The following is a 14,950-nucleotide window of genomic DNA, read 5'->3' on the forward strand; positions in this document are numbered from 1 at the left end:
TGTCTCTCTCTGTGTCAAATAAATAAATAAAATCTTAAAAAAAAAAAAAAAAAAAAGACAAGTTTCCATCTGACCTAGTTCTCACCGGGGCCATCCCACTAGGCCACGGGCCTGACTCTGCCCTGACACTTCTGGATGTTCCCTCCTGCTATCCAATGTGCACTGAGGCCACAAGGCCACGGGGCTCACCTTGCCATTCTCAGTACATCCGTTTACAAAACTTCCAGACTTTCCTGCACAGCATCCCAAGTGTATGGGGTTGTGGCTGAACAGCCATAAAAATGGGCTTCCCTTTAGGCCCTGGGGCAGTGTGGCACCAATTTGAAAACGTCTAGTCCACATGATGAAAAGTCAAAAAAAAAAAAGGCCATTTACCATGGCCCTGGGATTTCTACAGAGAGACAAATCTGTGGCTGAAGGCCCAGACTGCTTCCTTCATCATTTCACTCTATATACCTCAGTGTTGAGAGGATCAGCAGGAGAGACATCAAGTGCTTGCAAGGTCCCTAGGTCTGTGATGGCATTCAGGCCTTCGCTTGCTGCTTGGAACTCTTTGAAAGAAAACACTGTGGTAGCGGGCACTGAGGGGAACAGCCACTGGAATGGGGGCACTTCTCCCAGGGCAAACACTGAATGCTCTCTTCCTGCTGGAGAATAAAGTTCCCTCAGCCCTGGGCTTGGTTGTTCATGTCGATAGAATGATAGCCATAGAAACTCTCTCCAGCTTAGTAATTCTCTCTAAGCTCCCTTCAGAGGACCTGAATACTCTTATTTTCCATCTTTCTTGAGAAAGAATGAGAGTAGGATTCATGGCCATCATGTGTTTGCTGAGCACCTGATACTTGAAGAACCTAGATCACCGAGGGTGGGGAAGCTGAGTAACCAGACAGATATAGAGATAGATGGATGAATAGATAACTATGGATAGATGATAGCTATATTTCCACTTTTATTGATCAAGTACTCGTTGTGTATCAGTCTTGTGCTAGGCACTGAAGATACAATGCTGAACAAGAGAGACAGCTTAGATTCCTTTCTGTGAAGTAGGACACGAACCCCTCCCAAATTTCCTGTGGGTGACAAATTCCTATCATTGGTGCCTCAGAGTTTTATACTCTTTCGTCACCTCTAGGGTCAAGATCCACATGGTGACTTTCTTCAGACTGGAGATACTGGACAGGACTCCCTTCTCCTGTGGAGTTTCTGGTGTCTAAGAAGGCTTGACCGCCTGCTGAAGTTTCTCCTGCATACGCTACAAGTATACGGCTGCTCACCTGTGTGGGTTCTCTGGTGCTTAATAAGGTGGGAGTTCTGAATGAATCTTTTTCCACATTCATAACATTTAAAGGGCTTCTCTCCTGTGTGAATTCTTAGGTGTGTGTGTAGATTTGTATTGTGACTGAAGCTTTTTCCACACCATGAGCATCTGTATGGTTTTATTCCTTGGTGTGCCATTAAGTGCTTATTAAGATCTGAACTCCATCTAAACCTCTTATCACATTGTTGACATTTATAGGGCTTCTCTTCAGTGTGAATTCTCTGGTGCTTAATAAGGTCAGAGCTAACTCTGAAGCTTTTCGCACATTCCTGACACTTAAAAGGTTTCTCTCCTGCATGGCCTTTCCCTTGAAGATCCTTATGTTTTGGAAGCTCTTGTTTACAAGTTGAAAGTTTCTTTCTTTTCCTCCCTAGAAAAGCTCGGTGCCGTCTCCGTACCCTGCGTGTACCACCATGATTTTCTTTGCCTGTTGTTTTCTGGGCAACTTTCATTCTGGCCTTTCTTAATACTTTGCATCCTGATGCTTGTATTTCTAATGCAGAAAGAGATATAGGTTGGTCATTTCCAGTGTCATTTTTGAGCTTTAACCCTGTTGGAACAAACAGAAGAGTCAGCCGTCTGTGTCCCAGAACAAGAAAACTATAGGAATGGAGAGAAAAATCAATGATGATTGCCTTTAAAAAACACAGAATAAGTGATTTCTGGTCCAATATGGACAAAAGGGCACGGATGCATTTCCTCCTGATCCTCCCTGCTGGGCACAACAAGCCAATGAAAGAATGCAAGCCACAACCAACAGAGAATTCCAAAACGTGGTAAGAAGAAAGCAAAATGGTTTGGGATGCCAGGCCTAGCAGAGTAACACAGCAGGGTGTCCTATATCCCCAGAGCCGCCAGGAGAAGGCAACCCGAGCTAGCATCTTCCAACCCTCAACCTAGCAACACAAAGCTACCTAGACAGCCTTAGCTCTGAATAAGAAGCCTGCCAATATCAGAACCCCAGTTAAGAGACACCAAAGTGGGCAGGCAGAACGAGCAAGAGGCACCTAGCCACAGTGGCCTGGCCTAGGAAGCCTCTTCATCCCTGAGGGTCTGAGACTCCCCTTTCCCACTGAGAGGCACTCTGGCCTGTATAAATACCTTCCTCACCCTCAGGCGATACCAGCAGGGACATATGGGAGCCCTAGCAGTACCACATAAACCAAGGAAACCACAATACCACCACAAAGGCTCTGAAAATTAAACTGTCACTAGAGGGGCGCCTGGGTGGCTCAGTCGTTAAGCGTCTGCCTTCGGCTCAGGTCATGATCCCAGGGTCCTGGGATCGAGCCCCGCATCGGGCTCTCTGCTCAGCGGGAAGCCTGCTTCTCCCTCTCCCACTCCCCCTGCTGGTGTTCCTGTTCTTGTTGTGTCTCTGTCAAATAAATAAATAAAATCTTTAAAAAAAATAAAAAATAAACAAATAAACTGTCACTAGAAGTATAACCCACGAAAGTAGGAAAGAACTATGTGCTAAACTAAAACAGGGTGACTATTAAATTAAAATATTTAAAAAGGACCCAGACTCTTCTAAAATAATAGACAAAATATCAGGATACAATCAAAAATCATCCGTCAGGCCATGAAACAAAAAAAAATCACAACTGGAGTGAAAAAAAGCAATCTAATAAAAATGGCATCAGACTGGAAGAAAAGACAACAGGAAGGGCGCCTGGGTGGCTCAGTCGTTGGGCGTCTGCCTTCAGCTCGGGTCATGGTCCCAGGGTCCTGGGACTGAGCCCCGCATTGGGCTCCCTGCTCGGCGGGAAGCCTGCTTCTCCCTCTCCCTCTGTCTGCCGCTCCCCCTGCTCGTGCTCTCTCTCTCTCTGACAAATAAATAAATAAAATCTTTTAAAAAAAAAGAAAACAAGGGCGCCTGGGTGGCTCAGTTGGTTAAGCGACTGCCTTCGGCTCAGGTCATGATCCTGGAGTCCCTGGATCGAGTCCCGCATCGGGCTCCCTGCTCGGCAGGGAGTCTGCTTCTCCCTCTGACCCTCCCCCCTCTCATGTGCTCTCTCTCTCTCTCTCTCTCACTCTCTCAAATAAATGAATAAATAAAATCTTTAAAAAAAAAAGAAAACAAGAAAGAAAATCAAATTCCAGGGGTGCCTAGCCGGCTCAGTCAGTGGAGCAGGTGACTCTTGACCTCAGGGTCGTGAGTTCAAGCCCCACGTTGGGTGTAGAGATGACTAAAAAATAGAATTTGTAATAAATAAATAAATAAGAAAAAAAAGAAAATAAAATTACAATATATCAAAATATGTGGAATGCAGCTAAAGAAGTGCTCAGAGGACAAGGTACAGCCCTAAGTGCTTACAATAGAAAAGGGGGAAGGTCTCAAATCAATAATCTAGTTTCTACTTCAATAAACCAGAGTAAAAAGCAAAATAAACCCAAAGCAAGTTAAAGAAAGGAAATAATAAAGCTCAGAGCAAAAGTCACAACTGAACAAAAAGCTTGTTCTTCAAAAAAATTAATAAAATTGATAAACCTCTATCACAACTGACAAAAATAAAAGGAGGGAAAATCCAAATCACCAGTATCAGGAAGGAAATTGGATACATCCCTACACATCCTGCAGCAACTAAAAGGATGGTAAGAGGGGCACCTGGGTGGCTCAGCCCGTTCATCTGACTCTTAATTTCGGCTCAGGTCATGACCTCAGGATCTTGAGATCAAGCCCTGCTTCAGGCTCTGCACTCAGCAGGCAGTCTGCTTCTCTCCCTCTCCCTCTCTCTCTGCCCCTCCCCCTGCTCACACACTCTCTAAAAAATAAATAAATCTTTAAAAAAGTAATAAAAATAAATAAAAGGATGATAAGATAATACTATAAGCAACCTTATGTTCATGACTTTTAAAAGTTAGGAAAAAATGGACCAATTCTTCAAAACCACAAACTAACAGAATTCAACCAACATGAAATAGATCATCTGAATAGCATTAAACAAATTGAATTCATAGTTTAAAAGCTTCCCCCCCAAAATCCAAGTCCATATGGTGAGACTGGAAGATTCTACCAAATATTTAAAGAATTAACACCAATTTTACACACTCTCTTCCAGAAAGGAGGAGGAAATACTACCTAACTCATTTTATAAGGCCAGTATTACCCTGATAGCAAAATCATATAAAGACAATACTAGAAAAGAAAACTACTGGGGTGCCTCGTGGCTCAGGTGGTTAAGCAGCTGACTCTGGATTTTGGCTCAGGTCATGGTCCCAGAGTCCTGGGATTGAGCCCAATGTCAGGCTCTGCGCTCAGCAGGGAGTCTGCTTGGGGATCCTCTCTCCCTCTGTCCCTCCCCTCCCACCCCTGCTCATGCACCCATGTGCATGCTCTCTCTCTCTCTAAAATAAATAAATCGTTTTTTAAAAAAGAAAACTACAGACTAACATCTCCCATGAACTTAAATGTAGAAATACTCAACAACATACTGGCAAACAATGTAACCATATGTAAGAATTATACACCAGGATCAAGAAAGATTTACTGCAAGTATGCAAGGCTGATTCAACATTTGAAATCAATCAACGTAATGTACCATATCAACAAGCTTTGAAGATCATACACCTATCAAAAGACAAAGGAAAGTGTTTCACAAATTCCATATCCATTCATGATAAGAACACTAAGTTAGGAATTATATTGACTCGATAACAGAGTATCAACAATAAAAAAACCATACTAACGTAAATAGGTAATGGTGAAAAACAACGTTTTCATGATAAAATTGGGACAAGGTAAGGATGTCTGCTCTTTCCACTCTTATTCAACATAGCAGGAAGTTGGAGCTACTGCAGTTACGGCATTAAAAAGAAATTAAAAGGCAGTGCAGATAATGTGATTATCTATGTGTAAAAATCTCAAGGAATCTACAAAAAAAACCTCTTAGAAATAATGAGTTAGTAGGATCACAGAATACAAGATCAAAATACAAAATCAGGGGCGCCTGGGTAGCGGCTCAGTCGTTAAGCATCTGCCTTCGGCTCAGGTCATGATCCCAGGGTCCTGGGATCGAGCCCCGCATCGGGCTCCCTGCTCGGCGGGAAGCCTGCTTCTCCCTCTCCTACTCCCCCTGCTTGTGTTCCCTCTCTCGCTGTATCTCTCTCTGCCAAATAAATAAATAAAATCTTAAAAAAAAAAAATACAAAATCAGTGGCATTCCTATGTAAAAAAACAATGAACACACAGAAACCAAAATTAAAAATAGTACCATTTACAAATGTTCCAGTGAAAATGAAATGCTTTGGCCTATATTTAGCAAAACACAGAGAGGATCTGTACACTGAAAATTACAAAAAGTTGATGAAAGAAATTAAAGAAGACCTAAATAAATAGACACACACTGTGTTCATTGATCAAAAAAATCAACATAGTAAAGACATCAATCCTCCTCAAACTAATACATAGGTTTAATGTCCTATCTAGCAAAATCCCAATAAAGTTTCTTGTAGACATAGATAAGCTTACTCTAAAATGGACATGGAAAGGCACAGGCCCTAGAAGAGCTAAAATAAAATTTTATTTTACAGAAAAGAATAAAGTGGGAAGAATCGGTCTACTTGACAGATAGTAAGGCTTTGATATTACAAAGCTATAGCAATCAAGACAGTGCAATATTGGCACAAACACAGAGCTCGATGGAGCAGAAGAGATGCACACAAATATACCCAACTGCTCTTTGACAGAAGTGCGAAAACAATTCAGTGGAGGGGGCGCCTGGGTGGCTCAGTCGGTTAAGCGTCTGTCTGCCTTTGGTTCAGGTCATGATCCCAGGGTCCTGGGATGGAGTCCCCAGGTGGGCTCCTTGCTCAGCAGGGAGCTTGCTTCTCCCTCTGCCTCTGTTCCTCCGCCTGCTCCTGCGAGCTCTCTCTCTCTCAAATAAATAAAATCTTTAAAAAAACAAAAACAATTCAATGGAGGAAGGACAGCCTTTTCAAGAAATGGAGCTGAAGCAATTGGCCCTCCATAGGCCAAAAAATGAACCTCATCCTAAACTTCACACCTCATAATAATTAACCCAAAATGGATCATGGACTTAAATACAAGACTATAAAACTTTTAGGAAAAAATAGCAGAAAATTTTAGGGATCTAGGGTTAGTCCAAGTTCTAGCCTTAACACCAAAAATACAATGTATAAAAGGAAAAAATGAAAAATTGGTCCTCATCAAAATGAAAACCTTTTACTCTGTGGAAGCCCACGGGAAGAGGATTAAAAAGACAATATACAGACTTGGAGAAACTATTTGCAATCGACATATTCGACAAAGCGCTAGAATCTATAATATGTAAGAAACTCTCAAAGGGTGCCTGGGTGGCTCAGTTGGTTAAGCGACTGCCTTCAGCTCAGGTCATGATCCCGGAGTCCTGGGATCGAGTCCCACATTGGGCTCCCTGCTCGGCGGGGAGTCTGCTTCTCCCTCTGACCCTCTCCCCTCTCATGCTGTTTCTCTCTCTCTCTCTCAAATAAATAAATAAATAAATAAAATCTTTATAAAGAAACTCTCAAAACTCAACAGTTAAAAAACAATCCGGTTAAGATGTGGGTGAAAGATATTTCACTGACAAGAAAATAGAGACGGCAAATAAGCGCATGAAAAGCTATAAAACATCACTGGCCATTAGGGAAACGCAAATCCAAATCACAACGCGGTAACACTACATGCCGATCAGAATGGCAAACCTAAAATGCAGATAATATAAACACTGGCAAGGACATGGAGAAACTGGACCACTCATCCTTTGCTGCTGGGAATGTGGAATGGTACAGTCACTGTGGAAAACAGTTTGGCAAGTGTTCAGGAAATTAAGCATGTAACTGCCATATGAACCAGCAACTGTACCCTTAAGGCATTTATTCCAGAGAAATGAAAACTTATCTCTACAAAAAATCCTGCACACAAACGCTCCTGATAGCTTCATTCACACTAGCCCAAAACTGAAGACAGCAAAGATCTCTTTTCAGTGGTGAATGGTTACACAAACTGTGGTCTCTCAACATCATGGCATGCTACTCAGTATTAAAACAAACAAAGAAACAAACAAACAACTATTGATACACACAACAATTCAGATCAATCTCCAAGGAATTATTCTGAATGAAAAAAGTTAATGCCAAAGGGTTACACATTTTACGGTTCTATTCATGTAACACTTTTGAAACGGCAAAATATCAGAAATGTAGAGCAGATCAGGGGTTGGCATGGGTCGGTGACGGGGTGAGGTATAGCGGACATGTGTGTGATGATAAAAGGGCAACAAGAAAGGTCCTTGCGGTAATATAACTGTCCAGTAGCTTGACTGCAGAGGTGAACATGCAAACCTACACTTGCAATAAAACTTTACAGAACTAGGGGCCCCTGGGTGGCTCAGTCGGTTAAGCCTCAGACTCTTGATTTCGGCTCAGGTCATGATCTCAGGGTCATGAGATTGAGCCCTGTGTCGTGCTCCCCACTCAGTGGGGAGTCTGCTGGAGAATCTTTCCCTCCGCCCCTCCCCCGGCACACGCTCTCTCTCTCTCTTCCTAAAATAAATAAATCTTAAAAAAAAAAAACTTTACTGAACTAATTACACACACAGACAAATAAAATGGAAAATATGAAGGTCAGAAGACTGTATCAATATCAATATCCTGGTTGTGACATTATATGATACTTTTTGCAAAAGTTACCATTGAGGGAAACTGGGTAACGTGTACACGGGTTCTCTTTGTATGATACTTTAAATTTCCATGTGAATCTACAGTTATCTCAAGAAGAAGTTCAGTAAGAAAAACCCAGGAGTAGAATCTTGGAGTGTTAATCCCCTGTAAAGGTCCTCATTAAGGAACATTTCTCTTCTTCCCGTGTATATACTTACCTGTAGGAGACTCTCCAAGACTGTCCTTGAACTCTTGGGGACCTTGGACCTATGGTTCTCTTCCTTGTTCTAAGCAGATTACTTCAGGTTTAGGGGCTAACAATAATGCTCTGAGTATAAAACCTTGAGGTCGTGGGCTGCCATCCTAATTCCAGACTCTTTTTCAGGAAGAGTGAATGACTCTTTCATTTACTCCGAATGTTTAAACGGGCAGAATCTTAGATTCAGCACCTTCTTTCTAGTCTACAGTGATTGTGGGTGGAGACGCAAGGAGGAAGTGGAGAAGGAAGCCTCAGGAGGGCACGTGGAATGGGAATCCAGTGCTACTGAAGCAGACAGGGTCAGGGATGACGGCAGCTTAGACGAGGCTGGTAAGAGCAGCAGACGGGGAGACATGCTGGTAAGTCAGGATCTATTCTGAATCATCTGGATATGCCTGGCCTTTCCCCCACACCATCAAGGTGAGACCCAAACAGCTACTGGAACACGGGGACTTTCCCACAGAAGATCGTCTTCCATAAACTGCGGCCAGATTACTCAACTTCTACACAAAGGAAAGGAAGAATCTTTACCTAGAGAGATGACAGTCTCATAGTTCTCCTGCATTACATCATTGTAAAGGATCTTCTGAGTAGGGTCCAGTAACTTCCATTCTTCCTCAGAAAAGGACACTGCCACATCTTCAAATGTCAACAGGCTCTAAAGAAGAGAATGGGTTTCAGTTCAGTACTTGCCACCACAGAAGCCTTCCTATCACTCATCTCTGAACTACACAGCAGGCCAGTCGCCGAAGAAGAGTATTAAGATTCAGGGGGGGGAAGTAAGATGGCAGAAAAGGAAAAAGCCCGAGATCAGTAAACAGCGTGCGAGGGGCCTGGTCCCCACCGTGCCCAGCCTAGTCGCCTAGAGGTGAACATCCGGGGCTAACGTGCCTCAGAGCACCTGCCGAGCACTGTGGGTCATGGGCAGCAAAGAAAAGCACAGACAAGGCCAGGTGCAGGCTGCCTGAAAAAGCTGGGAAGTACAGCTCACCTGGAACTCAGGCAAGATGAGCTCAGATGCCATCTTCCAGTTTGGGGGGCTTTTCTGCTCAGAAAAGGCTAGAATCTGTTGAGTAGGCACAGCTGTGGATGGAAAAGAGCCAGAGAAAATGTCTCTCTTTTGTGTTTACAAATACCCTGAGCTGATTTCTAGAACACGGAACCTCAGGAGTCCTTCAGTAAGGATAGCTCACCTTCACAAGTGTATGTGTGGTGCCAGAGGTGGTCTTCTCATTGGAAATGAGAACCAAGTATCTACCACTCCAAAGAACTGGTTCCCCAGCTGGCTGTTTCCCCCCAGATTTCGTGAGAGAAATTAATGAAAGGAAATCCATTATTTTTTTTTTCCTCTCATAAAACAGTTTACCGGGCTAGGCAAGAACTAGAGGTGACTGAAAATGAAAGACTCAGGTCCTCCAGTGTAGCTGTTTCTGTCTTTTTTTTTTTTTCCCCCCTGGGGCACAATTCTCTCCCCCTTCTGCCATGATGACCCATGTCTGATCCCAGTTTCTTCTCTAACACAGAAGGGTGATGACCCCACCTGTCCCTAGTCCATCTTCGCTCCAGTTTCTAAGGAGCAAGGTCCATGGTGTGAATACCAGGGTTCTCTGGTTTGGACATGTGTGCACCCCAGGCTGACCCTCACCTTCACCCACCATTGGCCTATTGTCCTCGCACGTGAGAGACATCTTAACAACTGGCAAGGCTGGGCACCTGGAACATTCCCATGACATTCCAGCTGAACCGATTCCTATCACGGCGCCCAGGAGAAGAGAATTATTATGAAGCTCCTCACCTCTTTCATATACAGGCTGGGTTTCTTTGTGAGTATTCCAGCCCAGCTGTTCCTGTAGTACCCGGTATGTATTCCAACATTCTTTCTGGAACATACCCATTGGTTGGGGCTCTGCTGGCTTCCACTTAAAGCCTGGGGCCACTGCTGTTCCTCCCAAGGGCACTGCCTCCTTTCCCAGCTCATGGATTGTGACCTAGAAATAATCCCCATCCTCATTAGCACAGAACTTTTCGTTTGGGGGTGGTGGTGGAGGGATGAACAAGAGTAGAGCCCGGATTTGGGAAGTTGTGACATTCAAGGAAGTAATAAAAAAAACTAAAGAGATATTGTGCCACCATTTCCCCCACAAAGAACCATACACATCATCTGGGGCAATCAGACAGCCACAGCTCAGGCCACTGGCAGGGTGGGGGCACACTGCGTCCTGTCATGGTGCCCTCACTGGCTTGCGCTCTTGCCTTGGACCCTTGCCTAAGGGCATTTTTAACTTCTCAGTTTTCTCTAAAACAGAAGGAGTTGAATAAAAAAAAAAGATTCCCAGGGACGCCTGGGTGGCTCAGTCGGTTAAGCACCTGCCTTCCGCTTAGGTCATGATCCCAGGGTCCTGGGATCGAGCCCTGCTTCGGGCTCCCTGCTCAGCAGGGGAGTCTGCCTCTCCCTCTGCCGCTCCCCCTGCTTGAGCTCTCTCTGACAAATAAATAAAATCTTTAAAAAACATAAAAATAAAAAAAGATCCCCAGCCAGTCAGATTTTCCAATCCTTCCACAGCCAGGGAAGGATTTCATGGAGAAAGGGGACGCAGCAGAGGAAAAACTGGAGGAAAGTTTGGACTCTCACTTCCTTCTGTGTGATTCCATTGTAGTAAAACGCCAAAACCATACCCTGTCCTGTCCTCCTCAAAGTGGGCTCCCGAGGAAAGGAAGGGTGCTGCCATCTCCCAAGGGCATACCCTGGTTCCCCACTTCCCAGCAAGGCCAAGGGCAGACCACTAAGGGAGGGCAATGGAGGCTCTTTTCTTCTGGCCCAGAGATAGGCGCTCCCACTAGAGAGGGCCCTACCCCTCTTGGCTCCCTGATTCCGTCCACTCCCCTCTTGGCAGTTTTCTTCTTTCCGTATCCTTGCTTCCTTTTTTCTTTCCACTTCTTCTCCTTGTAGTCTACCCAAAGTTGTCTGATTAATACTTCTGTTTGCTGCCCTCTCTCTCTTTTGATCTCTAAGTGCTGTGCATTTTTCTTTTCAGATTGCGCCCCCCCCACTTCCCCAACTCTGCCTTGCCTTTTATTTCTCTGTTTCTGAGAACTCAAGTCCTCTCTTCCTTGGCCACGCCAGCTGAGGCCCACCACCCCCAGTTTGCCCTGGCCCGAAAGAGGGCAAAATGCATTTCTCTTTTCCAAGGGCCAAGAAAGATGGCCAGGGACTCTGAAACCTGTCATCCAGTACGGCTGCACATCTGTGGCTTCAGATCCTGCCTGGCTGTCCCCAAGGAATGACAGAAGAGTGACCTACTCCACCTTGTTCCTCCACTGCCCCTCCCCACCCAACCTGGATAATTCTACCTTTACCCTATTTCATTGTCCACAGAAAGGATCTCCTCACCTCATCACTTATTCCATCAGGTTCTCTCTGAAAGCGCTCTACCAGGGCCACAGCCTCTCTGATGCTCTGTGGACGGTACTTCTGCACCCAGTTCTGGGTCTCCCTGGGTAGAATAGTCAGGAACTGCTCTAGCACCAGCAGTTCCAAGATCTGCTCTTTCGAGTGGATTTCTGGCCTCAGCCACTGGTGGCATAATTCCTGAAGTTGGCTGACAGCCTCAAGTGGTCCAGGCGCTTCATGATAATAGAAGCTCCGAAAGTGCTGGCGAGCGCTCTCAGGACCAAGACTGTCCGTTTGTGGGCTGGATTTCTTACTCTCACTGGAGCTCTCTTTCAGAGACCCCTCAGTCCCCCACAAAGCCTCCATGTGTGGGTACAAGCATGCATTCACCTCCAGATGTCTCATCATCATTTGCTCTAGGAACAGTTTTACTCCTATGTGTGACATCCTCCTGGTGCCACCTTTGACAACTGAGGCCTTGTCAGGTTTGGTATAAAACCAATGAGTGGATCTTCTCCCCAAGGGCACTGAGGGAGGGGAGAAAAAAAGTACATGTCAAGAAGAAAGCCACATGACACATATTTACTTGCTATTTATAGTTATCAGAGAAGAATGAACAGAAAAAAACCTGTCCAGTCTACCCTTTAAAATCAACTGCCAAGTATTAGGACACTCACGATGACAGATTACTTCAGGACCTATACTTCTTTTTGGCACTCAGCTTTGAAACAAAGCACAGCTCAGAGAAGACAAATGTCAACTGATAACTTTCCTTTTTTTTTTTTCTTAAAGGTCGAGGAAAAGGTGGTGGATGAAAAAACTGTCGCCCACTCGCTAAAAGGAGCTTTGAGAATATCCAATATTTAATCTGCGTGCTTCCTGTCCCATCTTCACAAACAGGGCATATCTGAGTTTCTCTAAATTTTAACAGATCTCGCCGTCTTTTGTCTTTAGTTAGGGGGAAACAACTACTTGCCCCTTCATCCTCTTAAGAAGACTGAAACCTTTACTTCATGGAACATTTGATAGTCTCCTTTCCATTGTATTAATACCGGCAGGAGAACTGAGGCAACCACATCAGAAAAGAAGTAAAGCAATTAGGGAAAAAAGTAACCTTATCCCTCTCAGCAAATACCCCCCAACTGGGCAACCAGATGTCAACATTTTGCGGGGGGGTACTTTTTGGGAAGATTATCAAGGGCACGGTGCAGATTTGTACCTGTGTATTAACTTTTTGCTTACTTTACTGGAAAGACAAGTTGGCCTTGCTTACCAAATACAATGTCAGCTTGTAAAAAATGAAAGAGAAAGGGTGATCATTAAGGGTCTTCTGAGACAGGAAGGGTCCTAGTAAACGTAACCCTTCTCCTGACTTTACACTTCCTCAGGGGCACACAGATCTTTAAGTAAGGCTAAGGGTGGCCTTGAGAGGCTGCTTTCCCGAGGTATTCCAGCACAAACGGCAACAAAGTTCTTTTGAGGATGCCACGGGTATTCAGAGAAATGCCTGGTTCCTTGCAGCCTAGGCAGGCTCAGGAGGTATGGGGGCGCCTCCTCTATTTCCATGTGGGCAGAAGCTAACGCCTTTGAAGCTGAAAGGCCCCTTTCTCCGGCCACCGGACCATCAGCCAGCGGAAACGGGGGAGTTTCGCCGGGTGCAGCGGGAGACACTGCTGCCCCCTCGCCCGCCGGCCCCCCACGAATCCGCGACGCTTCCGGGCACTCCGCGGGCGGCCGGCCCCCGAAGGTGCCCGGGCAGCGTCCCCGGGCTGCACGTGCACCTGGGGGACAAAGAGGTTGCTGGCGGAGGCTGCACGGGGCGCTCGGAGCCCGCGCACCCGCCCGGCCCGCGCCGCCGCGGGGCTGGGACCGCCCGGCGCGCCGCGGGAGGCTGCCGACTCCGCCCCCCGCCCCCGCTCACCGCCCCGGGGGGCCGCCAGTGGCACGTGCGGCCCGCAGCGCCGGGGGCGCGCGCCACCAAATCCCGGGGGCGACGCGGCTTCTCCATTACCTCCGCCCAGCCCCGGCCTCCGCGGGCGCCACTTCCCTCTTCCTCGACTCGGCAGCAACGTCGCCACGCCTCCCCGCCGACCTGAGGAGCAAGCGCCCGGTTCCCGCGCCTCTGCGGGCCTGGCGAGGGCAGCTCCGAGCTCGGGAGCGCGGGGGGGGGGGGGGGCTTGGAGGACCGGTCCCCCACCTGATCCCTCTAGCTCCCCGAGACCGTACCCCGACTCGCCATTTTGGGGTCGCGGTCTGTGGACCTGGCCCAACCGGAAAAGAAAGAATGCGCTTCCGGCGGCTTCGTGACAGCCACGCCCAGCCCTCTCCCTCTCTCTACCTGTGGCGTCTGGGCGCAGCCGGGCGGGAACCGTGCCGCAGCTCCTCTGCGTCCCGGGGACGCGGCCTTCTGCTCCGGCCCAGGCCGGGACGCGAACACGCCTGCTCCAAGGCCCGCTGGAGGCCCAGGGGAGCCCCGGAAGCCTCTAGTCGCCTGGGAGGCATGTAGCCCACCGACTCCAGGTGCCGCGATCTTGTGGCCCTGACTTGCCAAGTGCAGATCGTTCAGGTCGCGTTCTGGCCCTTTCTACCGGGAACCCCCCAGTGAGGGCCGCCGCCCCTGAAAGTCGCCACTAGACTTGTCCCGAGCCTCCTGAGTTGTAGGACGTGACGTCCTCAGGGTCACAAGGATTGCCAGTGGCAGTTTTTAGACAAGAGTTGAGGTCTCTTGCTGCTATATCCCTTGCTTTTTCTACTGCATTATGCCTCCCTGTGAGACAAGAACCTTGTTTCATCGCGTAACTCCTGTAATGCTCAGCATAGTCTTCTGGATAAGTCATCTTTCTAGGAACCTGAGTATCTTGGGTTGTCAGCGTCTCCAAATTATCGGTGTTTACCTAATGTTGAGCCATTTGGATGAAAACTGTCCCTATGAATCAAAAGAGGAGAAACTGTGTGGCTCAGTAGGGCAGTGGGGGCGAAACTGACATGTTTCGGAAGTCCGTGCAAGAAACTACCCAGCAAGCAGAAAAGACACCTGCTAGGCCGAGGAGAAAAATAAACAGAGCACCTACCTGACTTTTTACATGCAAAAGCCGAGGAGACGCAAGTTAAGGTCAGTCTTCATTTGAAAAACACAGCTGTGGGCGCCTGGGTGGCTCAGTTGGTTAAGCGACTGCCTTCGGCTCAGGTCATGATCCTGGAGTCCCTGGATCGAGTCCCGCGTCGGGCTCCCTGCTCGGCGGGGAGTCTGCTTCTCCCTCTCCCACTCCCCGTTTGTGTTCCCTCTCTCGCTGTGTCTTTCTCTGTCAAATAAATAAATAAAATCTTTAAAAAAAAAAAA

At 46.8% G+C, this 14,950-nt stretch overlaps 1 protein-coding gene across 3 annotated transcripts; it reads right to left on the bottom strand.

Moving 5' to 3' along the window:
• Positions 1–927: 927 nt before the first annotated feature.
• ZNF75D (zinc finger protein 75D) lies at positions 928–13,973 on the bottom strand. Of its 3 annotated transcripts, none has more exons than XM_081808226.1 (6): positions 13,949–13,973; positions 11,611–12,137; positions 10,015–10,207; positions 9,211–9,302; positions 8,751–8,877; positions 928–1,868 (listed from the first exon to the last, which is right to left on the bottom strand). In XM_081808226.1, the coding sequence occupies exons 2-6, from the start codon at positions 12,055–12,057 to the stop codon at positions 1,159–1,161; spliced, it is 1,569 nt and encodes a 522-aa protein (XP_081664352.1). In that variant the 5' UTR covers positions 12,058–12,137; positions 13,949–13,973; the 3' UTR covers positions 928–1,158. The 3 variants fall into 3 exon arrangements, with proteins under 3 accessions (XP_081664352.1, XP_081664351.1, XP_030892523.1); XM_081808225.1 differs by lacking the exon at positions 13,949–13,973 and adding an exon at positions 13,622–13,895; XM_031036663.2 differs by lacking the exons at positions 10,015–10,207; positions 13,949–13,973 and having other exon boundaries at positions 11,611–11,715.
• Between the last annotated feature and the right edge of the window lie 977 nt (positions 13,974–14,950).

Source organism: Leptonychotes weddellii, chromosome X (genome assembly GCF_054177405.1).
Source record: "Leptonychotes weddellii isolate Sample4059 chromosome X, ASM5417740v2, whole genome shotgun sequence".
NCBI lineage: Eukaryota > Metazoa > Chordata > Mammalia > Carnivora > Phocidae > Leptonychotes > Leptonychotes weddellii.

Coding starts and splice junctions, on each gene's coding strand:
- ZNF75D (XM_081808226.1), bottom strand. CDS start 12,057: ATGTCACACATAGGAGTAAAACTGTTCCTAGAGCAAATGATGATGAGA. Junction 9,303..10,014: donor CCAGCCTGTATATGAAAGAG/GTGAGGAGCTTC, acceptor TTCCATCCACAG/CTGTGCCTACTCAACAGATT. Junction 1,869..8,750: donor TGAGACTGTCATCTCTCTAG/GTAAAGATTCTT, acceptor TTGTTCCAACAG/GGTTAAAGCTCAAAAATGAC.